At 43.9% G+C, this 25,633-nt stretch overlaps 4 protein-coding genes across 4 annotated transcripts in view; 2 read left to right on the top strand and 2 right to left on the bottom strand.

The window, feature by feature from the left end:
* The window catches only part of LOC310720341 (uncharacterized protein), a 75,659-nt gene that overhangs the window by 35,770 nt on the left and 14,256 nt on the right, over positions 1–25,633 (bottom strand). The window lies entirely within an intron of this gene.
* wdr44 (WD repeat domain 44) lies at positions 1,385–10,436 on the top strand. Its single transcript, XM_083530808.1, has 19 exons — positions 1,385–1,805; positions 2,668–2,701; positions 3,375–3,440; positions 4,180–4,699; positions 4,821–4,954; positions 5,077–5,169; positions 5,252–5,388; positions 5,791–5,874; positions 6,069–6,327; positions 6,422–6,560; positions 6,652–6,716; positions 7,117–7,236; positions 7,318–7,440; positions 7,523–7,714; positions 7,874–7,975; positions 8,078–8,193; positions 8,294–8,421; positions 8,888–9,022; positions 9,118–10,436. Exons 1-19 carry the CDS (start codon positions 1,729–1,731, stop codon positions 9,204–9,206), a joined length of 2,613 nt encoding a protein of 870 aa, XP_083386934.1. The 5' UTR covers positions 1,385–1,728; the 3' UTR covers positions 9,207–10,436.
* LOC310720311 (U2 snRNP-associated SURP motif-containing protein) lies at positions 11,052–21,728 on the bottom strand. The gene is made up of 24 exons (XM_083530807.1): positions 21,684–21,728; positions 20,685–20,773; positions 20,454–20,565; positions 19,776–19,882; positions 19,103–19,170; positions 18,442–18,536; positions 18,196–18,260; positions 17,904–18,069; positions 17,519–17,724; positions 16,951–16,994; positions 15,296–15,400; positions 14,795–14,861; positions 14,381–14,547; positions 14,123–14,285; positions 13,901–13,980; positions 13,730–13,817; positions 13,515–13,643; positions 12,913–13,108; positions 12,744–12,821; positions 12,627–12,660; positions 12,367–12,523; positions 12,145–12,255; positions 11,776–11,996; positions 11,052–11,472 (listed from the first exon to the last, which is right to left on the bottom strand). The coding sequence occupies exons 2-24, from the start codon at positions 20,760–20,762 to the stop codon at positions 11,346–11,348; spliced, it is 2,664 nt and encodes an 887-aa protein (XP_083386933.1). The 5' UTR covers positions 20,763–20,773; positions 21,684–21,728; the 3' UTR covers positions 11,052–11,345.
* armh3 (armadillo like helical domain containing 3) lies at positions 22,021–25,302 on the top strand (the record flags this gene model as incomplete). Its single annotated transcript, XM_083530815.1, has 1 exon — positions 22,021–25,302. The coding sequence occupies one exon, from the start codon at positions 22,021–22,023 to the stop codon at positions 24,085–24,087; it is 2,067 nt and encodes a 688-aa protein (XP_083386941.1). The 3' UTR covers positions 24,088–25,302.

Genomic DNA, 25,633 nt, shown 5'->3' with positions numbered 1-25,633 from the left:
TTTAAAACGTTATCACATAATAAAAAAAACACACTATGAAAGACTATCTTAATGTCCTGAATGCTTATTCGTCAATCATTATATAGACACGCCCACTATTTTATGAGCGCGTATTTACACACTTATAAATCATTATAAAGAGAAGTTATATGTTTATTGAGTCGTACCTCGGCTTTCAAATGCTTTCTAAATTTTTTTTTCAAATTATATCTCTAAATGAACCGCGGTAGAATAAAATGAAATGTGGGCGGGGGTTGTGGTAAATAGATTCATATATGGGCGGAGTCAACTTGTGTTTAGCTCCACCTAATTAACTTTTATACAGACGCTCCCCACTTTATCAACATTCACTTTACTAATTTGAATGAATTTCTTTTTCTTTTTCTTTGTGTTATTACCTAATACCAAATATTGTATACAGTATTTTGATTATTTACATTTGTTTTAGTAAATTGTATTGTTTATTTGAAGAGATTTATAGCTCTTACATCATTAGGAGATATGCGTAGTCAATAACGAACACAGTAACAACTTACGAACAAATTCATGGTACAAACGGTCGTTCGGAACGTAACTCATTCGTAAGGCAGGGAGCGTATGTATACCAATTTGTTCTACAAATCTTAGTGAATGCACCGTTTATAGGAAAATGCTTTTACCGGGAAAAGCCTCATGGATGATTTGCGCTACAAAGTGCAGAGTTTCGCACTAGTGCATGCCCACATTATCCGATCAAATGATGTGAAAATGGCGATGTTATTGTACCCCTGTTAAAGGACGCTGGTTTCGCCAACTCAAAATCTGATTGGTTAAAGCAACATGTACCTTTATCCTAAAGGTACCCACACTACTGATTCTGAAGGGCTTATGGGAGATTTTACTCTGGCAACACATGATGTTAAGGCAGCAACATGATTGGATAAAATCTCAAACCTAAGCTTACACTCCCAGAAGTAACACAACACAAGAGAAAAGCTATGAAATGAAGAGAATAGACTATTGGGAATTATTTGATACATATTTGCATAAAAATATATACACAAGTTAGTGATTGTGATAGTATTTAGCCCATTAGAGAAGGTCTCGCTAACCCTGGCGGGACTTAAATAGTACATCTGGGTATTTTTTTAATTTATTGTTATATTGCATGATACAAAACATTAATGTCCAAAACATTTCACCATTTGTTAAATTGTAATCAATAATTCTCATCTACAATGTTTGCTAGTCATATCCTTTCTCATTTGCAATTATTTTATTCATTTTAATGATGGAAAAGGCATGAAACAGAGCAAACCTTGAGCAAAAAATTAACTTAATATAATCCGAATTACAGCCCTGCACGTGTGCATTCGTTTACAGTAGAATCTAAAGTCTCCTTTCCAATATGGCGACCGGATCAACGCCAATTAGTTGATTAGTGATCGTGTTTCACGCGTGCGCAGGCGCCAAGAAAACGTTGCGCGCATGCGCAGAGCATATCGGGTAGTGACAGCGGCCTCTCCCATTATTTTTCATTGGGTGATGTTGTAGCTGTTAGCTAGTTCTGCGCCAACTCTAGCTAGTTCACAGCAGACGGCCTGGGAGTCAGAGGACCTGTTCGAACTTGTCATTTGCTTTTTTTTGCGTGTGTTTTTTTTAAAAATCGAGCATCGCATTAAAAGCCAATTATTAGAGGCTTCGGTTAGTGTAGCTAGCTAGCACGGAGCTAAGCTAGCTGAGTTGTAAATGGCGTCGGATACGAGTGATGCCGAGGAGTTTTACGACGCGGCGGAGGATGTCAACTTGTCCCCGTCCCCGCAAGTGTAAGTACAAGGGTCCTGGTATGAGCCCAGGAAAGCGTTAATAACCTCAGCGATGTTTATCATGGAAAAAAAGCGGCTAATCAAGCTGCAGGAGGATTTTGCCAGGTTGTGTATCAAACCGATCATCAGGCTGTATCTAGTTGCACTATTTAGGGGTTAACATCAGGGTGTCCGCGCACGATCTAGTGCACTTGGTGTGCGCTGCAGAGGAATTTGTAACACAGCCCTTGTGCTTGTCATTCATACGAACTGTTTGGGACTTCCTGCTTGTGGTTTATTTATTTATATTCACTAATATCATGATTGTCACTTTTTGAGCCTTGACTTTATTTATGTATTTACATATTTATTTTCGAGCTGTCTGTCGTGTAGGTCTTTATCAGTCTTCATGTCACCTGACACGTTACAGGTTAACTAAATACAAATAAAACCTCATTTCTTTTTGGAAAAAAAACTATTGAATACTAAAACAATGGTGTGTGTGCACGAAAACAATTTTCCATGTTAATAAACTGCATAACCTGGAACACACGTTACGTTTATAGGAATACGTTTATAAAAACCCTTATTGTTGTTACTAGTGATATGTCAAAGGAGTCGGTTCATTGAGTCGGATCTTTTAAAGGGAACCGTCTTACTCGACTTGCTTACATAAAATTCTTTTTTTTTGCCCCCTTTTTTTCTCACCTCCCTCTCCATCTGTCTCGCTTTCACTCAATAACGAGAGAAAGTGCTGTTTTCGAAGCCCTGACACTGGAGACTCTTTCCGTTACAGGAAATTCTTCACCACTTCAACTGCATGTGTTTATAAGTTCAGCTATTTTGTGCCACTTGATGATGGTGGGGTTTTTCTTTTCCTCAGGTCACCGGCGAAGTTTGTCCTTCCACAATCTCAGGTACGAACCATGTCACATACAAAACCTTCTCATACAGACAGACAGACAGACAGACAGACAGACAGATAGATAGATAAAATCAGTGCATATTACATGTACACAGCAATGAAATGCAAATTGTAGCGATTGTGCAAGCTGACAAGTGCAGACAAATATGTAAGTCTATGTACAGCAAATCAATAGAACTGTTTGTGTTTAATACAACATAATGCCTGTTTCTGTATCTACACTGTATTTGTATTTAGATATGACCATAAAGTGGGCATGGCATAAAGTGTTTTTGTGTTTGTAAGTTTTTTCCATCACTGGGTGGGGTGTTTTGTTATTTCAGTCCATTTACAACATGCACTGATAGATTTATTTCACGTTAATGGACTCATTTGTCTGAGAGGGAGGACGGCTTGTAAGTCTAGACTAGCGCTTGGGAGGGGTAAGAGAAGGGGGCGGGGCTTTCTTCTTAACACTCGCACAACTGTCAGTCATTTCAGATTTATGTTCTGATTGGCTGAACATGGCAAGACTGCTTTAATGATAAATTATGCTGGAGTACTCTGGATAAAAAAATATGTAAACCGTATTGGACTGGTGAAAGTGTGTGTGGCAGGTGGTGTGTATTGTAATCCGATCTTGATTGATTTGTTGTTTTAGTGTTGAATCCACTTTTCTTTTGTAGGGTGTTGAGAACCCGGTACAGGCAGAAGCAGCAGCGCCGGAGCCTCGCCATGACGACTCTCTCCAGGTTACACTCGTTTCTCCGTTTTATCTCTGTCTGTGTGATATGAACAGAATGGTGTGAGGCTGTATTTACATGGTGCTACAGGCTCTGTATCGTCATGCCACAGAGCCGTTCCCTTATCAGCGTGGACTCTGGTCTCTCTCTCAGTCTCTCTCTCTCTCTCAGTCTCTCTCTCTCTCTCTCTCTCTCTCTCTCTCTCTCTCTGTGTGTGTGTGCTTTGGCTGAGTTCCAAACTCGCTCGCTTCGTTTGAGAACAAAAGACGTGTTTGTTGCTGCAGCAGAGCTTTTAGACACACAGCAGTGTTTCCTTTAAAGACAGAAAAAAAAAAAGGCTTCTGTATTTGTGCTCCTGACGTCCCGTGTCCCAGCACGCAGCAACGTGGCCAAGAATTCACTTCCCATGGGGGATGAGTAAATAAACCCCCCTGCATGCGTGATTAGTGTGACGCTGATCACATATTGTGGGTGGAATCCATTGTTGGCACAATTTACCACTGAGCAGTTCTGCCTTATTAATGACTTTAACATGAGAACGAAATCAAATATTTTTATTTTTCTAAGTCCAAGAAACTCAAGTCAGAGGTTTGTTTTCTCTTATTGACTTGTTGCTTTCAAACAGGAAAAAAATGTCGTATCCCGATTTTTTTCCCCACCATTGCAGAAACCCTCGTTATCCAGTTTATTTGAAAAATCTTCCTTCTGAGATCTGTATTAATTCGGCTCTTTCTCTTTCACTGCACAGATAATCGACAGTATTATAGAAGAGAGCCAGAAAGGGGGCGGAGTTGAGGAAGATCTTTTAGGCGGAAAGGAAAAAAGCTCCACCCCCTCGCTTCCTGAACCCCTGGTTGTCCCTGATCTCCCTGCAGCCTCCTCTGAACCTGATGTCCAACAGCAGGACGCACCTGACGCACGGGAAGCACCACCTGATGGAGCTCAAGCATCTCGAACAGAAACGTCTCCTCCCCCAGCTCCTCCTCCGGACATCACACGCGCCCTGGGGACGTCTGCACCGGGCGACGAGGACGTCTTGGACCAGGTGCCGCTCGGAGACAAACCTGAGTCGGATTCCTCCGGGCCGTCGAAGCCTCCCAGGCAGTTTACGGTGGAGCCGGATATCGTCGCGAGCACAAAGAAAATGCCTCCATCGAGACCGCCGCCCCCCGGCGGAGCTCCGCCTCCCAGGCCGCCACCCCCCTCCCGCCCCTCTCTTCCCGGCAGTAAAAAGTCTCAGGAAAGCTTACGGCCTACGAGGCTGGAGGGTGAGATGCCCGTTTAATTTCTTTATTCGTACATTTATACTGCGACCACGTGTGATTTCTAACGGCATTTACGGAAGTCGGCGGATCTGACGTTAGAATAAGGTGTGCTGTGATTGGTCAGTGTCTGGACAGGGGTCGGAGGAGCCGTGCGGATTAGTCAGTCCCAACTCCAGCGTGAGAGGACTCGCAAAAGAGCTGCAGCACTCTTTGGACCTCGCTAGCGCCACCAGTGGGGATAAAGTGGTAACTGCACAGGTGAGATGATCCCAAATATTATGCAAAATTTTATAACAAATGCTGACAGATGATGAAGATAATTATATTTATTGTGTTGTCTATGTTGATGTGTGTGTGTGTGTGTGTGTGTGTGTATGTAGGAATCCGATGAGCGAGAGCCCAGTCCAAGCGGTAGTGAAACCCCTGGACCCCAGAGGCCGCGCTCTAACTCCGGCAGAGAGCTCACTGATGAGGTACCATTACAAGTGTACGTATGTGAGTGTGAGGTGTGTAAGATCTCCAGTCATTGATTCAGGCTTTCATGTGTCTGCGCAGGAGATCTTGGCGAGCGTGATGATTAAGAACCTGGACACAGGTGAGGAGATTCCACTGAACCAGGCCGAAGAGAAACTCCCAGCTGGAATTAACCCACTTACACTGCACATCATGAGGAGGACCAAGGAGTACATCACGTACGTCCATCACGTTTACCCACGCTCACGTGTTCTTGATTATATCACGTCAATATCGTGTCCCAGTTTTTTTTTTCTGAGTCTTTCAGAATTTAGTTAGAGGCAAAGGCTGTTGTTTTTTTTTTTTTTATAGCACCATGTCTCCAGGGTCCTTTGCCGAAACGAAACCTATATCATAATCCACATTCTCCACCGCCCATCTGTCCTCGTTTTCCAGCGGAGCGCCGCTGCTGATCTAATTTTTTTCTCTCGCTCTTCTCTCGCTTTCATTTCATTTCTCGTATTGAAACGTCACTGAAGGATTTCTAAAGGACAACTTTAGATTTTTATTGTACCGTGTGTTCAAGGTTTATTCCCGTAGTGTGACTTGCCATCTCTCTCTCTCTCTTTCTCTCTACGCAGAAATGACGCCGCTCAGTCAGACGACGACGATAAGAGCCAGCCTACGCTCACCGACACGGACGGAGGGAAACTCAAGCAGAAAACGTTTGTCCATCCGCTGCATTTAATTCCTGATCGCTTAGTTTCTTCGCCTTGTTATTCTTGTTTATTGTCCTCAGTGTTCGTTCTTTTTCTCGGCGCGTTTCTCTTCCTGCGCACCTTCTTCACCCTTTCTCTTTCTCTTTTTTTTTTTTCTTGCGTTTCCCCTCACACTCCACCGTGTTCTCCTCTCCGTGCAGCACGCAGCTGAAGAAGTTCCTGGGGAAGTCGGTGAAGCGGGCGAAGCACCTGGCGGAGGAGTACGGCGAGCGCGCGGTGAACAAGGTGAAGAGCGTGCGGGACGAGGTGTTCCACTCGGAGCAGGACGAGCCGTCCTCCAGCGACGACGAGGGCATGCCGTACACGCGGCCTGTCAAATTCAAAGCGGCGCACGGCTTCAAGGGTCCGTTCGACTTCGACCAAATCCGAGTGGTCCAGGACCTCAGCGGGGAGCACATGGTGAGCAGGAGAGGAGATCCAATCTCAGGAGTTCTGATATTTGATGCTTGTGAGAATGCTGTGCTAGTGTGTGTGTGTGCGTGTGTGTGTTCAGGGAGCAGTGTGGACGATGAAGTTCTCTCACTGTGGACGGCTCCTGGCGTCAGCCGGTCAGGACAACGTGGTTCGCATCTGGGTTTTAAAAAACGCCCACGACTACTTTAACAACATGAGGATCAAATACAACACAGAAGGTACACACACACGCACACACACACACACACACACACACAGTGTATTATTCATTACATATGCTGTATATTGTATTTTTTTCTTACGCTGTAGGTCGTGTCTCACCCTCACCATCTCAAGAGAGTCTGTGCTCCTCCAAGTCTGACACTGAAGGAGGGGTAAGAAAATGTGCTGTACACACACACACACACACACACACACACAGATGTATTAATTGGTGTACCTGACCAAATGGGGTAAGAGAAGCTACCACGCATGTTTTTTTTTCTATTAAAGTGGCAAATCAGTAAACACGTAATCGTCAAATCAGTGTCAAATGAATCGCCATCAGTTGCATAACCCTATACTTCACAAAAAAAAAAATGTAATAAATAAATAACCGCCATAAAAGATGTGATGCATCGTTTTTGTTTGTTTGTTTTTTTTGTTTTTGTTTTTTTACATATTTGCATCGGTGAAAGAAAAAAAATTAATTATATTAAATTAGATACTTGTATCATTTATTATTATATAAGTGAGAACAGCTGTACATAGGAATTCTTCTGTCGTGTGCGTCAGCTGGCAGGAGCAGCGGCGGACGAATCGGACCACGAGGACAAAAACGTTCCATTCAGGCAGGTTCCCTTCTGCAAGTATAAAGGCCACACAGCCGACCTTCTGGATCTCTCCTGGTCGAAGGTGAGCACCAGACACCTTCTTCTCAATATTTACACGTACGGGTTTGATCAGACTGTTTGACGCCTTTCCGTCTCTTTGCAGAACTACTTCCTGTTGTCCTCATCCATGGATAAAACGGTTCGCTTGTGGCACATATCGAGGCGCGAGTGCCTCTGTTGCTTCCAGCACATCGACTTCGTCACGGCGATCGCCTTCCACCCCAGGGTGAGTGCACGTCTGCTCCATTCCCATCACGGCCCGTGTAAGCGAGAGAGCGCGCGTTCATGTGTGCACCTGTGTTGTGCAGGACGACCGGTACTTCCTGAGCGGCTCGCTCGACGGAAAGCTGCGTCTGTGGAACATTCCTGACAAGAAGGTAGCCCTGTGGAACGAGGTGGACGGCCAGACGCGCCTCATCACTGCCGCCAACTTCTGCCAGAACGGCAAATACGCCGTCATCGGCACCTACGACGGACGCTGCATTTTCTATGACACAGAGGTGTGTGTTTGAGTTCACTGTGAACTTTAGTGTGTGGCTAAAAGTTTGTGCGCCCCTGACCATCACGTTTCATGACAACTGACCATAAAGACGATACTAAATTGGTTTTTCTTTTTTTTTTTTTTTTTTTTTCCCCTCTCATGCTGGTTTACCCTCCAGCGCCTGAAGTACCACACGCAGATCCACGTGCGCTCCACCAGGGGGAGGAACCGCGTGGGGCGCAAAATTACCGGCATCGAGCCTCTGCCTGGAGAGAATAAGGTCACAGCATGTTTCATACACACATTCATATATAATATAATTTCTTTATATATTTTTAAAAAGTTTTTTTTTTTTTTTAATTTTTTTTTTAACCCCTAACAGATCCTGGTGACGTCAAACGACTCGCGCATCCGCCTCTACGACCTTCGAGACCTGTCCCTGTCCATGAAGTACAAAGGCTACGTGAACAGCAGCAGTCAGATCAAAGCGAGCTTCAGGTGAGGAGCGACGCTCTGTAAAATGAGCTCCAGCACTTTTGCTCCGGTATTTTGTCATTTGACATTGCGGAGAAGTGACGCACGTTTCCTCCTCTCCTAGTCACGACTACTCGTTCATCGTGAGCGGCTCCGAAGACAAATACGTGTACATCTGGAGCACGTACCACGACCTGAGCAAATTCACCTCCGTACGCAGGGACCGCAATGACTTCTGGGAAGGAATTAAAGGTAAAAAAAATAAAAAACACAAACGCTGACGTTTGATTCTAACAACAGCTAAGGCGTTCTTCAATCAGAAAACCTTCATCCAGCCAGCTATTCACCCGTGGTAAATATGAGCACGAAAAGCTGAAAAATTGGTTTACTGGTCATAAAGGTCCTGAGTTGAACACTGTAGAAAATCTATGAGGTGAATAAAAGAGCATGCACCTTAAAATTTAAAAGGGTCTGGAGAAATTATATTTGGAGGAATGGTCTCAGGTCCTTTGGCATGTTTTCTCCAAAATCATCAAGTATTATTGAAGATCTAAAGCTGTTATCTTGTCAAAGTCACAAAGTATTGACTAAAAGAGTGCCATTATGTTGTTTTGTATAAAACGGTGTTTGATATCCATGAGATATGCTCACATATACCAAGGGTGGCAATATTATTGGAGATCCGCGTGGCGATCACGATAAACGCTTTGTCTCGCAGCCCATAACGCCGTCGTGACGTCGGCCATCTTTGCACCGCACCCGGATCTGATTGTGCCCCCGGAGCCGGGGACGGAGAAACCCGAGCCCGAGTGCAAGAGCGACGTCTCGGACGAATCGGAGCCCATCCCATCAGGTAGCACCGGTAACCATGGCGACCTGCACGGCCCAGCTTTTGCTGCATGCACAATATAAAACTGTTCACACCTCCCTTTCTCTCTCTCTCCTCAGGAGCTTTAAAAACAGACCACACGGAGGTTCTCCTCTCCGCCGACTTCACCGGCGCCATCAAAGTGTTCGTCAATGTCAAAAAATACTAAACGCTTTTAAAAAGACTTAAAAGAAAAAAAAAAAGAAGGAAAAAAAAGGAACAAAGAGTATCACTTTATTGTACATCTTTCTATATCAGAGGGCTATAAACCCCGCCTCCAGCTCCTTCTCCATCTACCAATCGGCTTCCGGCTAAGCCCCGCCCTCTCTGCACAGGGAACAGGGACCCAGGAAGTGGAGGTGGGGAAGGACCGCGAGGAACAGGATGGAAAACTGATCAAAGGAGCGTTTCCAGAACACGATGCACTTGTTTTATCTTTGGTCGCTTTTTTTTTTTTTTTCTTCCCCCAGCAGCAGGAGGCAGCGCAGAGATGAAACTCCTACGCAGTAACAGACTCATGTCTCAGTCCTAACATTCTGTTCAAGGAACTTGAATTCCTATAGTCGGCACCGACTTTTCACGCACAAGCATCACGCCAATGAACACCAATTATTCTGAAATGATCCGGCATGTTCATTTGCATTATGCCCCGCCCACCAAATTCATAAAAGGTGAAAGAGCGAGCGGATCGTAAAAGAGGACGAGCACCAAATTTTCCAGCAATTCAGCTCAGACATGGTCTCGTGTGTGTGTGTGTGTGTGTATATATATATATATATACACCAGAAACAAAACAAAATTCCAGTATAAGTGATCATCTGCATGGAGGCCGGTGATTAGTCCTCACAAGCGTGCTGCAGTGTTTACAGATGAACGCTCGCTCTCAGCTGCATGTTGGATCCCAATTCAGCAGATTTTTCTGATTATAAAAAGCTTGTTGGGTTTTATTGCATTTGAGATGTGAAGTCATATATACACACCCAATCAGAACTAAATTGTCATTATATACAGCAAAAGTTACATTCTTTCGTTTTTGTCCCTCTGCCACAGCGAACGTTTTCTTTGCCTGCCGTTTCACATTTTCTCTGTATTGCTTTTGTGCTAAATGTTAAATATGAGCCACGTATCGGTACACATCCATATCCGATCGGTGACGTGAGCTAGCGACCCTAAAGTGACTGTTCTTCACACACACACACACACACACAGTAATCGGTTTCTATTCGTCTTGTTTGAGCTCCAGCACCATTTCAGTTGAGTGTTTATCAGTGTTATTGTATGCTTGTAAGATATCATTGAACCACTTTGATTTTTTTTTTTTTTTAAGAAAATGATTCACTAAAGAAATAAAGTCTGATGGTTTTCCCAGGTCGGATGAGGACGTCTCGGGAGAGAGGTATTCGAGGACGTTTGTGGTTCTTTGTTTCAGTCTTTATCCTGTGTTTATTGAGACGTCCTGCACCCAGGAGTCAGAACTTTTTCAGAATACTGAAAAGAAATTTGTGCTATAGCAGGTATAGAAAAGAGCACAATTCATGATTAATACGCTCTCCAGCTCACAACCCGTCATCGTTTATGCACGCCCATTACACAGTGTCTAGTTTGTCTGCGAATAGATCAGGTGTGTATGCAAACAAAAACAAGGAACGGGACTCATCCTAATTTCCACAGGATTGGTCAAAGAGCACCCGATCACCAAAACAATAATTTCAGAACAAATGTTTCTAATTTGCATATTCATAATGTATATTTTATGATGGACACTTCTAGAGCAGTAAAGGTCAGGGTCTAATTTGCATATTCATAGACATTTTTGATGGACATTTCTGTATGGGTGGAGCATTGAAGGTCAGGAGGAGTTACTAATTTGCATATTCATAATCTATCAATTTTGATGGAAACAATCATTGAAGGTCAGGAGGGGATTCGAATTTGCATATTGCATAGTTTTTGATATAGACTTGTAATTGTGTTTTCTGTTTGGAGTGTGAGATGAGATTCCACGTGGTCTGGATCACAGTTACCACCAGGAGCTGTTTATTGTAAAGATTAGAAGAGCGCTCAGAAATCTTTACAGAGACTTTCCTTAAAAGAACAAAACTAAGACACTGTACAAGGAAACGATTCAACTTCATTTTACAAAAAAAAAAAAAAACCTTGGGCCGACGTCTCGTCTAGAATCGGAATCAGCAGCCACGAAGAGGAGGATTCTGGGAAACCTACAGAGAGCAACTTGAGTGTGTGTGATGGTGAGCAGTTCGTAGGTGCATTCCATCGAGCTGCTTTGAGAAGCAGAAGCTCACGGAGGTCAGTGTTTGCTCTTCTTGGATTTCTTGTGCGAGCGGTGTGGAGATCGGGATGAGGAGCGTCTGGACCGGCGCTGTGGAGATGGAGAGCGGGAACGCTTGGACTTGCGTGGGGAACGTGACCTCGTCCTGAATGCACAGAAGCCGAACACGTTTAATGTGTGTGTGTGTGTGTGTGTGTGTGTGTGTGTGTGTGTGTGAGATATGAAAAAAATTATTCAACTACATATCAATATGGGTCATCAATCAATATCTTCTGACCAATCAGAATCTAGAACTCTTTCATTTTTGTTCAGCAAAGGCTTCAGCACTGAACCAGAGCAACACTAATAGGACAAAAGCTAAATGACTAAATGAAGCCAGGTGTTTAAACCTTTCCATCATTATATAGTATTAATGGGTTGCTGTATAGTGGTGTGTGTGTAATTATACCTCTCCCTCTTGTCCTCCTCTTCCCGGCTCCGCCCCCTGCTCCTCTCTCTGTCCTCGCTCTTCTTACTCCTCTCCCGGTCTCGGTCCTTGTCCCGCTCTCTGTCCCGCTCTTTCCCTTTGCTCTTGTCCTCTGCTCGGTCTCTTCGCTCCTCCTTCTTCACCTTGTCCTTCTGCTTGCTCGAAGGCTTTTCCCTCTTTTCCTCCTCATCCTTATCGAACTCCTGTGGAGTGGAGGACATCGGAGGACAAATGCATTTTGTGCTTTCATATCAATCAATCTAGATTAATATTTCCTTTATTTGAAAAATTGGCACACAAATTTCATACAAGTGAAGACGTGTGTGTGTGTGTGTGTGTGTATATATATACCTTCTGTAGCAGTTTGTTTCTGTAGTGTTGAACTTGCTGCTGAAGGCTCATGTGAGATTTCTTCTGCCTCTTCCCCGACTCCAACTCGTCCTGAAAATTCATCACCTTCACCTACCACACACACACACACACACACACACACACACATTCGCCAAAATGCACTATTTGGTCTCAAATCCCATTTGTAGTCCTAATCTCCATGTGTGTGCGGCGTCTTCTCACCTCCAGCTCTCGGAGTCGCGTCCTCTTGCTTTCCGACATCTCGAAGTTGCGCAGGCTGCTTTTAAACTCCGCCCCCTCGAACCTGCTGGGGCTGGCTGCTTCGTCGTCGTCGCTGCTGCTGTCGTCCTCGGATTGGGCTTCATTCTCCTTCACGCCGCTGACAGAGGGGAACGAACGGGAATTTAAGAAGAAGCGTGGGGGAGGGGTTTCTCAAAAAACGATAAAAGGTGCTTTATATTGTGAAGAAAACAAATTATTACCTCGCGCTCGTCTCGTCATCCGAGTTGGACTTCGCTGCGAGAACAAACGAGAAAATCAGAAACTCAGCGAGTCATGTAACAGAAATGACGGTGATTGTAATTTGAGTTTGTGGTTACCGGAATGTTCCACGTCGTCCACTCGCTCCCACTTGGACAGAGCAATGCTGGGTAACGTCTTGTCCAAGCCATCGTCCACTGAGAGACAAAAAGAGAGAAAAGAAATTCTTATTGTTCGTTATGAAGAACAGACCTCCGTGCTTTAACTAGCGCTCCAGGCTTCACTCACGTGGAACGCCGTCGATGTCGTCCAGCACGGGTCCGAGCGGGACGCCGTCGATGTCGTCCACGGGGACGCCGTCGATCGCCGATGGATCCCAGGCCATGGGGGATCCGTCCAGGTCGTCTAAGGGCGTCCCGTCCAGTTCTATGCCGTCCAGGGGGACGCCGTCTAACGGAGCGCCGTCAAGATCAGGAGAAGCAGCCTACGAGGGGAAAGGTCACGCTACCTAAATACTGCAGGATCTTACCAAGTACCATCTACAGCGTACGACTCGGTTACGACTCACGTACAGTGTGCAGGGTCCCTAAACATTTTTCATTTCCAGACTTAAATGTGCAGACTTCCCTAAAGACCAGATTTAACATCTGAAATAATGATTTTTAATTTCAACTATAGCATGCGTTATGTTACAATCTCTGATGTTTTCCATGTGTTTAGTCGCACACTGGGGGGCGCTCTACTGCCACGGCATGTTCTGTGCAGATCCAGTCTAGCGCCGATCTTTTGGCTCACTCAAAACAAATTCTACACTTTTTCATACTTGTCCAAAATGAGTAGGAACCCCGAGCGTGATGGTGAAAGAATGAGGAATAGAGTTTGCAGGTCACCTCTGTCCTTTCGGGCAGTTCCTCTCCCGGTTTGATGAGCCCCAGGAAGATGTTCTGCAGCTGGATCAGAAAGGATTCAGGATAGATGGCCCAGTCTTCCCAGGCACGAAAGCAAGTCATGATCCTTTGCTATACAGATACAGAGCACGTGTCATTGAAGGTGAATTTTTTTTTTAAATGACCGAAAAATGTTTCTCCGTGTCTCCGTGGTTCACCTTGAACTGCTCGGCCTGCAGCCTGGCCTGGATGTTCCGGTACGCCTCGCCCATGTCGCAGAAGATCTGCGGCAACTTCGACTCGAAGCTGCGGGATTAGAAAAAGACGTTTCTCGCAAAGTTTTCTGACGTGCATATGGAGCGTGTAAAAGGAAAGAGAAAGGAGATTACTATTTGCGGTAGTAGGAGGCGTTCGAGACTTTGGCGCTGGAGTTGTACAAGATGTCCGACACTAGATAAAGCCTCGCCACCTGCACGGACAAAAAACATGCGTGTGTGTGTGTGTGTGTGTGTGTGTGTGAGTGTGTGAGTGAATGAGTGAGAGAGACAGAGTATCTTTGACTTCCAGGAGTATGATTATGATTATACAAAGAAGTGTTCTGCAGTGTGTACCTTCTTCTGCAGTGGTGTCTGTATCATAGAGAGTGACTCAGAGATGCAGGACACCACCTCCTCTGCAGCCTCCGCTCTCTCCAGGCAGAAGAGCATGGCATCACCGATCTCCACCCTACGGGGGGTTAAACCCCTCAGTAACACCTCCAACTGCTCCCTGTGCCTGACACACACATATAAACACACACAGACTGCATCACAAATCTCGCTCCATCACCAGTGCCTGATTTCACGCAGCCGTAATGATGGAACACCCACTCGGGTTTGAGTTGCCCTTTCTTCAGCTCCTCCTCCTGGCAAACGATGGGCTCCACCTCCGGCTCCTCATCTCCATGGAGATAGGGATTGAGGACAGGGGGCCTCCAGAGGGAGCCGCCCCGGAACATTCGGAACAGCGACGTCTTCCACTCGTTCAGATTTTCACCCTGAGTGCGAGATGGGGAGATTGATAGAGAAGAGAGGTGTCGAGAGAGAGAAGCAGAGGGAGAATACGGAGATGAATAATAGAGATGAAGAGAGGAAGGGAATGAAAGAGAAATGGAGAACGACAGACAAAGAACAGCGCGAAAAAGAAGAGCGAGAGACACAGAGAGTCTCTCATGAAAAATAAATAATGAAGGTCGGTTGTAAGTGTGTGTGTGTGTGTGTGTGTGTGTGTGTGTGTGTGTGTACCTGCAGTATAGAGAAGAGCTTCCACCTGTAGTACACATGCTCCTGACACTTATTATCAAACAGAAATCTGTCAAAACAAACAGCACACACTGAGTAAACAAACCTCAACATCTCAACAAAATGGGTTCAGTGTAGAACTACACCCTGGGACCAGTGTTCCCACTACCCCGGGAACACACCGGGACCAGTGTTCCCACTACACCAGGAGCTCCTACACATGTAGGAACTTTTGAGGTTATTAATGTAATTAAATTGGCCCACAACAAAATACAGGAAGTAACCCAACAAAATGTTGTGTGCTTCTTGGAAGTACAATTTCTAAAAAGGTCCTGCATTCCTCAAAAAAAAAAAAAATTAATTCGGGAAGTGAAGATCTGAAGGATTTCTGACTTCCTGAGTTGCCAAATTCTAAAAGCTTCTTAAATTTTTTTTAGTTGCCCTCATTTTTATTGAAATTAGGTGAAGAAACGATAGCGATCTTTCGTCCCCACACACACGCACCTGAAGTCTGGGTTGTTCTTCTCTCGGCTCATGATGATAGCCTCGAACATGGGTCCCTCTCTCACCACAAACTCAATCATCCTGTGGATGAGGCACAGCAGGTTCCTGGCCGCACAAAAGACAAAGGATATGAGAGCATGAATGAGTGATCATGCTCTTTCTTTCTCCCTCTCTCCTCCATCCAGTCCTCTACAGATATCAGTTCTGTTTCACCCTGAATTACCTCAAACATCAGTTCAGTGCAGATGAGGGTTTAAGATGATTTTGGAACACGCACGGCTCTCGGATTCCCATTCGTTCCATCAGCCAGGTGATAAAAAAAGTCATAAAATCGGGATTTTATCGTTGCAATAATGACCCTCTATAATCTTTCCTAATCGATGTTTGAGCCTCTGCATGTATTTAAAGTGAGAAAAATGTAGACGAGTGAATCTGTGGGACGATTTTACTCCAAATGTTTTATTTTTATATAAATGCTCCACAAAACATTTTAAGCTTCAATGGAATGATATATTGTGGGTGTATCCAAAAAAATGGGCAAAGTTCTTATTTATTTATTTATACCCCCCCCCCCCCCTTTTTTTTAATAATCACCACCACCTTTTAAATTATTTATATCTTCTAACACAATCCACAATCCAATTTATTTATTTATTTTACTTGGGTTGGTTTTATATTGTGCACAAGAAAAAATATTTTATTGATTTTTTTTGTTTACTATTTTCAAAGATAGTGGAACCGGATGGAATTTTTTTGAAAATATAGCGATCTAATGTTAATTTGGTTTTCTTTCATTGCAGGCCAAGTCAAACGAACACTGATCGGTTATTATTTCTCATTAGTGAACCTGAGCTGAATCTGAATCGTTAAACAGAATAACAGGAGCGTTCACCGGTGTGAGCTGGGGTGAAGTGGGCGGAGCTTACTGGTATCAGTTAATATCAGAAAAGTTCAAAACCTTTAACTGTCAATCAATTTAAGCCATGCCCACACATATGTTCTTGTTTGAAAACGCATATTTGTCTCTCCGTTCTCGGTCAACGAAATCGCATAATTTTTTGTTTTTTTTTAAAAGTGGATACATTTGAAAACGCTGTTTTTGCATCGTGGTATGGACTGTGTGTGAAACCGAATGATGCATTTTTAATTCTTGCAGCAAAATTTAAAAGAGCGGGAAAGTAAATAAATGCCGTGGATTGAAGCGTCTTGCATTCGGCTCATGCGCATTACAGGGACGTGAGCGTTTACAGATGTTTGAAAAGTGTGCAGCTCCTGTCCAAAAACCAGTTAAAAGGACGGCAGGTGTGATTTCGGAAGCTTTATTATAAATAATTAACATTTCAAGGACATTCAGGAATCCATTATGAGGCTGATGTTAAGAAATGTGTGTCTGGATCGATGTATAGTCCTCTTTACTTTAACAGTGTAACACAATGAGGTTATCTACGCCTGACTCACACGTGATGTGTGTTGTGTGAACTGCAACACTACAATAGTAATTAAAAGTCATTATATAAACAGCATGTACTACCTTCAGTGTTAGTCATTGCCATCTGGGACTATTGTTCTCTCTTAGTGTGTGTGTGTGTGTGTGGGTAAGTGTGCTTTGTTTTTCTGAGTCATGCTGTGATATTAAATGGATAAAGAGTGTGTACCTTTCTGATGGGATAACCACTGTCACTACGGCGTCGTACAGAGTCTGTTCGTGACGTCAAACCACGTGATGAAGATACAAACAATAACGTAAGTTTATGCCTTGTTAAATGATTATTTAAAAAAAAAAGAAAAAGAAATAAAAATAACCATTACACAACACTGCAACACATCCTCACTGTTCTCATCGTCATCCTGTCCAGATTAGAGGTATTACTGATTGGAGGGTAACAACTGGGAGCACTTACGCAAAGAGAAATGCACTGACGACAGTAAAATAAATTATCTATTGTACGAGTTATAAAAGAGCATCGAGTGTCTAAGATGCCTGATTTCAGCTTTATATTATATATGCATCATATATTAGAATGTATGAATGATTTGTAGCTCTGTAGCTTCCTGTTTCAAGATACATGCATCCGTCATACTTCTGACACTAAGAATTTAACGAACGAAGAAACAAAAAAACAAACAAAAAAAAAAACCACCATTAAAAGCACTGAACAGTATAAGAGGCATGACATGTTTAGTGCCACACCCCTGATCTGTTTCTTTACTTGTTGTTTTTACCTTGTAGAAGTCATCAGACGTGCGGCCGCGGGATTTGGAGAAGTCGTTACGGAAGCGATCTCGGGGCTGGGCGTTGAAGGGCAGGCCTGAGGGAGGAGGCGGCGCTGTGGGCTTCAGCACTCCTACGGGAGTGTACAGGGGCTGCGGTGGGATTCTCACGGCCTTCCCCCAACCCAGCTTCATCTCAAAGCCCATTACTGTTTTACCTGCATGGAAACAGAGTGACACAGAGGGTAATGTGATGGGTTCTGATTTCACACTGGTTCCAGTTGATCATTGATGCACTTATGGTTGTCTTCATGTCCAAAAAGACACGCCCACTAATCTCTCCTCGCTTTCATAAACACACTGACTGCCTACGTGCGAGTAAAATAAAACCAGGTACCGTCTAAAGCAGCCAGCGCTCTTTCTGCATCCTTCCGCGTCATGAAAGCCACAAAGCCGCGGTTGGTCACGCGAGTCCGTTCTTCTTCCGTGCGAGGCCACATGATCTTAACGCTGGCTAACGGGCCGTATTTCCCGAACTCCTTGCACAACATCTCCTCAGTCATCTACACAAACCACAGCAACCAATCACACATGCAGGATTTATTGTTATCTTTCATCATTTCTACAGCAACCACTCACTCTTCCCTGATTACTGGGTGATCAATCAGACACGTGAGGACTGACCCTACCTTGGGGTTGATGCAGCCGATGTAAAGGTTGGTTGTAGTGGGTACAGTGGGATCATCATCGAATACTGAAAAAAAGGCTAAATTTGAGGTTTTTTTACTTTTTCGATTAAAAAATGTTTCCTTTAATCAGTATAATTATAAAGAGTAGGAAAAAAGGTTTAAAGCTCAAGGGTGCCGAACACTAAGATGTAAGAGAGTGTGTGTGTGTGTGTGTGTGTGTGTGTGCGCGCGCGCGCAGGGTCTCACTTGACCGGCGTGTTAGAGGAAGGTCCAGATCTGTGTGCGCTCCTCCCGGGTCGTTCTTCTTCCTTTTGTAGCGCTCCTCTCTCTCCTCCTGTATCCTGAAGCAGACAAAAGTGAGATTCCCATTAATTACAATATTTGACTTCAATCTTTCGCACAAAATTATTTATAAAATATCAGCTTGCTTTAATTCGAAGTAAAATTTGTTTTTCTTGCCTTTTTTTTTTGGCGAAATCGTCCAAAAAAAAAAAGTCTATAATCTATAAGTCTAAAATTCTATGTAATTCTATCTGCAAAAATTTGTTTTAAAAAGTTTTTTATATTACTATATCTTTAATTTAATGTTTTGCTTGAATGTTTGAGATTCCTTTGAAGTGCAGCTTTTCCTTGAAATAACATCATTCAGAATTGTCATTTAGTAAGAAAAAATAAATAAACAAATAAACAAAAAAAAATAGGAGCTTTGAGTGGTTAGAAAAAAAAAAGAAAGTCTGGGAGCAAGGCAAAAATGGGGGTGGGGTAATTTGCGGTGGGGGGTTCCATAACCAGATTCAATTATTATTTTAATTGCATGGTTTATTTATATATTTAATTGCATTATTTGAACACAGAAGGAATGCTGCAAAGAGGAAAAGGCAGGTGTGTGTTTTTAGAAGCCACTCACTGCTTGAGCTCCTCTTTAAATAGTTCCAGGTTACTCTTCTTCTTCTCCTCTGCCTTCTTTTTAACCGCCTGCGATGGGAAAAAAATACACTATGATAAACATGTACACGACAAACATGTAAATAAGAACTAAACACTGGCTGAGCTTTCATTAAAAAAATCAACGTGTGTCACTTTTTATCCGTTTAGAGCTACGGTTAATGCCACGAGACTCATCTATAGAGATCCTGTCATTACTCTTTGATTGTTAACAAGAAACCGTGAACAAGAATCCGCCCTTCTGAAGAATTTCTGCTGGTGGAACATCTGATGTCACAGCATTACTGTTTTTTTTTTTTTTTTATAGAAATCCCATGTCCTTGTGCACACTGTTACTATTGAAATGCTAAAAATCTCTTTAATACGGTGATGAAGGGATGATATTAGGAGACAATGGAATTGTGAATGGACTTCTGACCGATCAGGACTTGGTAGGACTTGGTTTCTAAAGAGCTGTAGCTCTTCTCACTCAGTATGTGAGTGAGTGAATTCCAGACTCTACCTGCTGCTGTCTGTTTGGCTCGAGCTGATCATCATTCACATATCAGTTATTCCTCCACTCCTCTAATTTACATTCTCATTTTCAACAACATGTAGAATGTGCGAAACGCTGGGATGCAGCTTCAGATACTCACGGATCGTTTGGACTCTGCAGACGAGGGCGAAACATTCTGGGGTGAGGAACTAAATTTCGAGGCGGGTCTGTAGAGTTTACTTTTCTTCACCTCTGCTGCCTCCTCATCTGTAGAGGAAACAGAAAAGACATGGATCTAAATCAGAAGTTATTCATATTTAAGTACATGTGACGTGTCATAGTAAAAGAGGCATGGCCTCAGCGTGGCAGTCTAGATGAAGATGTGGCCTCAGTGTTTGTCAGTCAAAGAGAAAGGGGTGTGGCTTCAACCTACCAGTCCAGATCAAGAAGGTGTGACTACAGATTATGTCTGAAAAAAGGAGGCGTGGCCTCTGTGTGTCACTCACATTTACAGCATTTGGCAGATGCACCTCCAGAGCAACTTACATTTACTTAACTGATATTATGGGGTTAAGGGCCTTGCTCAGGGGCCCAGGAGTGGCAGTTTTTTGTGGCTGGGATTTGAACTCAGATGACCTTCAGATCCAAAGGCGAATGCCTCAATGACCAACCTACGACCTCCGCTCACAGTTAAAGAGGTCTGGTCAGCCCAGGAAAGTGGGTGTGGCCTGCATGCATTAACTACAGTAAAAGAGGCATGGCCTTGTGCTGCTAACTGATATCAGAAAAGACTAGAGGCTGTTTCTCACATCACATCCTCTACGGTTCACCAGTTCACCTTTAGTGGCGTTGACGATCCCCCCTCGCACAAACGTCTTCACGCCGCTCTTCTCACTGCTATCGAAGGATGCCAGGAACTCCTCGAACACCTCCGCAGCCTTCTCTTCCTCCTGCATGAATAAATACACCAGACTGTGTGATACCTTCACATAATAAAAACATAATAATCTACAAGCCTCCAGCTAAAGAACATGCACTGCACTGAGACTTTTCACACCCCGCTACCGACCTTTTTCTTGATCTCCTCCTGCTCCTTTTTCGTCAGCACCCTCTTCACGGCCGCCGGCTTGCTTTTTTTGTCTGCCATAATGACCGGACCTGAAAACACAGCAACACTGTCACCATCACCGACTATCAGGACTGGGGACAGATAAATCACTGTACACCCTTAGAATAAAACTGTACCGAACATAAAACCCTTCGCATTGCTGCGCCACAAGGAAAGAAATAAAAGCGGTACGTTTTAAGGAAGCGAAAGTGCCAGGATTCGTACTTCTCACGCTCTAGTTTGACTTCAGCTCATAGTTCCAGTTATCACTGTGGAACATCTGTAAAGCCTCAGCAATGAAAAAACAAAAAAACTCCTCTGTCCTTGTGCTGTTTGACGTGTGAGGATGTATTCAGAGGACTGTTACAAAGCGCTGACACTGGAGACTCCTTCCACAAAGCGTAATATTGAAAGTGTTTATGCAGAATGACGGAGTTACAAACCCCCAATGGCAGCTGTTACTATAGAAACAAGAATGAATTAGAATAAATGCATTGATAGAAACCTGTGAGCTGCTGTTCAGGAAAACGAATCAACGCATCAGCTCGGGATCCGGTTTCCAGGTGCAGTGAAAGAAATGATGCGAATGCGGAGCAATTTTGTGATGAACTGTTTATCCCCTCGGATAATGTCCCATTAGCAACTTAGCAAGGCAGCTAGCTAGCTAACCAAACAACCAACTACCAAAAGCCGAGCTAAAAGCTGGAAAGCTCGAAATAATTCAAAATGATAACATTTTGCTTTTATTGCGTAAAACCAGTTTAAAGGAGAAAAAAATGACGAAGAGCTAATGATGCTAACGAACTTAGCAGGCTAGCTTAGCAACCGAGTTCGCACGAGCTTTGCTTTTGATTGATGCTTCCGGAAGAAAAAAATACGCCCACGAGAAAAAAATATATATATATAAAAGAGATTAATATTTTTTGGGTCGTTAATGGGTTTAAAATCCACGCGACTTACGTGCGAGTTTTCCATCAACGACGACGGCAAATGAATAATTATATTGATAATAATAATAACAATAATAAAAGCGATGAAATGTTTTTTTTATTCGCAAGCCGCCATTTTGAAGCGTCTCGCAGCAAAAGTCGCGGGAAGATGACGTCACTGAACAGCCACCCAATCAGAGAAGAGCGATCTTCCGCTCTGTGCGCCGGAAGTGGAAACTAAAAAAAACATTAAAAAAAAAAAAAAATGCTGCGTCGAGACAGATTTAGCGCCTGAGTGAGCGCTAGACATGATTCAAGAAGTTTAATCGTGTGAAAAAAAACTAAATATATTAAAGAAATAAGATCAAATGGCTCAGGAGAAGAAATCGGGGCTGTTAAAAAGGACGTCGTCGTCTAAGAAGCCGCTGAAGGAGAAAGTGGTGTTGATGTACGATGAGATATTCACGAAAGTCGACCCAGCCAAGGCGAACCCTCGCTTCTGGGACGAGCTCTTTCTGATGAAGGTGAATCTGGAGTATCTGGAAACCAAGCTGGAAGCCCTGGACGGAGATGAAGTGATGATGATGAAGGATAACATCAACAGCCTGTTCCATCACTGCGTCCAGGCGCTGGAGGAAGACCACCAGATCCGGGTAGTGAATGCCCTGCAGACACTGTGCGCCCTGTTCCGAGGGGTGCATCAGAAAAACAAATCGGCCACGGGCTTCGACATTATAAACATGTTGGTGGGATTCGACAAAGCCGAAGTCAGGATGAAGGATCTCATGGAGAGCCTGGACAGTTTGCTGTGTGGAGATGGTTCGGAGAGCCTGAAGAGCCTCTGCCTCAAGCTGCTGCTGTGTTTGGTTACGGTGACCGACAATATCAGTCAGAACACCATCCTGGAGTACGTGATGATCAACAGCATCTTTGAGGCCATTTTACAGATCCTGTCTGACGTCTCGAGCAGAGGGCAGCACGGCTACGACGCAGTGGTTCTCCTGGCTCTTTTGGTGAACTACCGGAAATACGAGTCGGTGAACCCCTACATTGTAAAGTTGTCCATAGTGGATGATGAAGCGACCCTGGCTGGTATGGGTATGGTTATCCAGCATGCTCTTACTGAATACAACCGGCAGTACAAGGATAAAGAGGAGGACAACCACGGGGGATTTTTTTCCACGCTGAGCAGCATGGTGGGCAGCATGTTCATCGCGGACGCTGACGAGAAGCTGTCGGTGCAGACCAACGAAGCCATCCTGCTCGCTCTGTACGAGGCGGTCCACCTAAACCGGAACTTCATCACGGTTCTTGCGCAAAGTCACCCGGAGATCGACATAGCGGCATCGCCCGTGACGCCCACCCCGACGACGCCGACAACGCCTCTCGGAACCACGCCTCCTTCTTTAGACGTGATGCAGAACCCCGAGCTGCCGCTGGACCCCAACCTCCAAACGAGCAACCTGCTGATCACGTTTCTAAAATACTCCTCCATCGTCATGCAAGACACCAAGGACGAGCACCGACTCAACAGCGCCCGATTGTGCCTCATCATCCTCACGTGCATCGCCGAGGACCAGTACGCCGACGCCTTCCTCCACGACGACAACATGAACTTCCGCGTCAACTTGCACCGCATGCCCATGAGGCACAGGAAGAAAGCGGCGGACAAGAACATCCCGTCCCGGCCGCTCGCCTGCGCCGTCTTGGATCTGATGGTCGAGTTCATCATCACTCACATGATGAAGGACTTTCCCATGGATCTCTACATGCGCTGCGTTCAGATTATTCACAAGCTCATCTGCTATCAGAAGAAGTGCCGGATTCGCCTGCACTACACCTGGAGGGAATTTTGGTCGGCGCTCATCAACTTGCTCAAGTTCCTGCTGTCGAACGAAACCAGCCTGTTGTCCAAACACAACATCTTCTACCTGGTGCTGCAGGTGGTCCATCTCTTCAACATGTTCATCACGTACGGAGACACGTTCCTGCCGACGCCGAGCAGCTACGACGAGTTGTATTACGAGATCATACGCATGCACCAGGTCTTCGATAACCTCTACTGCATGGTGCTCCGGGTCTCCACCAACGCGGGCCAGTGGAAGGAGCCGGCGAGCAAAGTCACCCACGCGCTGGTTAATGTCCGAGCCATCATCAACCACTTCAACCCGAAGATTGAATCCTACGCCGTCGTGAACCACATCTCCCAGCTTTCTGAAGATCAGGTCCTGGAGGTGGTGCGCTCCAACTACGACACGCTGACCCTGAAGCTGCAGGATGGGTTGGACCAGTACGAGAGATATTCGGAGCAGCCCAAGGAGACGGCTTTCTTTAAGGATCTGGTGCGATCCATCAGTCTGAATGTCAGGAAGAATGTTTCCCTCAACACTCTGAGTCAGGATGTTCTCTTGAAGGAGTTCTCTTCTATATCTTGAAACCTTCACACCATCACAGTGCATCACGTCACACTTGATTACTGGTTTTCAAGTCTGTCCTACATGATTTGCTGGAAATCACACTATGGTTGAAACCCAGCACTAAAAGTGTTTTTGTTTTTTATTTCTTTTCTTCTTCAGTTTGAGAATTTGGTTGTTGTCATTGCTCATGTTTTTTTATTAAAAGTTCATCCGATTTCTGTTTCTTCTGCCATCAGTGTATTTAATTAAAATCCAATCAATGTAATACCAGACACCGTTGCTTGGTCCTGCTGTGATTCATTTTTTATTTTATTTTATTGCTTTACTTTTTTAAAATAATCTCCAATTAAAATTCTCCAGTGTTCACTCGAAGGTATTACTATATGAAAGATGTGAACTTTCCACCACAATTACACTTACTGTCCTGCTTGGGACCTTCTCTAGACATGATCATGATGATGTAATAATCAACCTGGAGACCTGCTGAAGACAGAATCCTGAGATGAAAACATCTCTACTCTGCTTCTCGTGTACGTCTTCACACCCTCTGCAAAAATCAGGCACATGACGAAGGACTTTTCGAAAAGCTGATCTACTGGTAGAAGAAACGCAGAATGAGGTCAGATCTTTATCACTTGGTGCTCGGTTCCACGCAGACGTCTCAATGCTGATCCTCAGTAACATCCGGTGCATCATTTAATGTTTTAACTAAAAAAAATTTTTATCCCTTACAGTAGTGGATTTGTGTCGAAAGCCTGGTTGATCTTTTTCATTGGATTCTGCTCGAAAGAATAACCATAACAACAAGAACATCAGTCATGTGACTAATGATTTTCAGCAGTGTTTCTTCTCTGAGTCATGGTCACCTGAATGTGTCTGCACATCATCACTATATCTGTTGGGTTCTATGGAGCATTGTTTTGTTTTTGTTTTTGTTTTTTTTCCTTCTCTGATTCTAATCATCATAAATCATGTTGCTGTTTCCTGTTTGATTTGTTCGATTTCAGAGTTTCCCGGCTATAATGTTTAAAATCAGATTTCAGTGGAAAGTGATTGAAATTTTTATGTAAAACTCAAATCTAACCATTAACTCCAAATGTGCACAATGAGCTACTGTCCTGAACATCATCTAATAGATTTGTTTTTATTTCTTATACCTTCTACTTACAATGTTGTTGTTTCATTACTATCATCACTACACTGTCATAGAAAATAAATAAAAACTCAAACAGGAAGAAGAGACTGTCAGTGACCGGTTTTATTGTTCATCCAGATGTTTAACGTTGATCTTAAAATGTTTCAAATGATCCTTTTAGATGAAGGAATAAACTGTGAAATAGAAGAAAAGACCAGAACACACTAATGAAATAAACTTAATTACTCACATTATTGTGGGACTGTAGACCTGCACTGGATGAGTTTAATATGTTAGTAGACAGAGGGAACACAATGATGAATAAACACTTCACCATCTCTAGCAGCGATGGGCAACTTTCATAGTGATGAGGACCAACATTTTTCTCCTTCATACCAGAGAGCAGATTATTAATCCAGATTAACACAT

The sequence above is a fragment of the Silurus aristotelis genome (assembly GCF_946808225.1).
Source record: "Silurus aristotelis genome assembly, chromosome: 26".
Lineage (NCBI taxonomy): Eukaryota > Metazoa > Chordata > Actinopteri > Siluriformes > Siluridae > Silurus > Silurus aristotelis.
Note: the sequence above shows the minus strand (reverse complement) of the source record. Positions and strands in the feature narration are given on the sequence as shown.

Excerpts from the sequence above, each read along its gene's own strand:
- wdr44 (XM_083530808.1), top strand. The coding sequence starts at position 1,729 with ATGGCGTCGGATACGAGTGATGCCGAGGAGTTTTACGACGCGGCGGAG. Across the intron at positions 2,702-3,374 it reads TTGTCCTTCCACAATCTCAG|GGTGTTGAGAACCCGGTACA; the intron begins GTACGAACCATG and ends TTTCTTTTGTAG. Across the intron at positions 5,170-5,251 it reads GCAGAGAGCTCACTGATGAG|GAGATCTTGGCGAGCGTGAT; the intron begins GTACCATTACAA and ends GTGTCTGCGCAG.
- LOC310720311 (XM_083530807.1), bottom strand. The coding sequence starts at position 20,762 with ATGGCAGACAAAAAAAGCAAGCCGGCGGCCGTGAAGAGGGTGCTGACG. Across the intron at positions 15,401-16,950 it reads GTGGTTATCCCATCAGAAAG|GAACCTGCTGTGCCTCATCC; the intron begins GTACACACTCTT and ends TTGTGCGGCCAG. Across the intron at positions 12,822-12,912 it reads CGACATCGACGGCGTTCCAC|TGGACGATGGCTTGGACAAG; the intron begins GTGAGTGAAGCC and ends TTTGTCTCTCAG.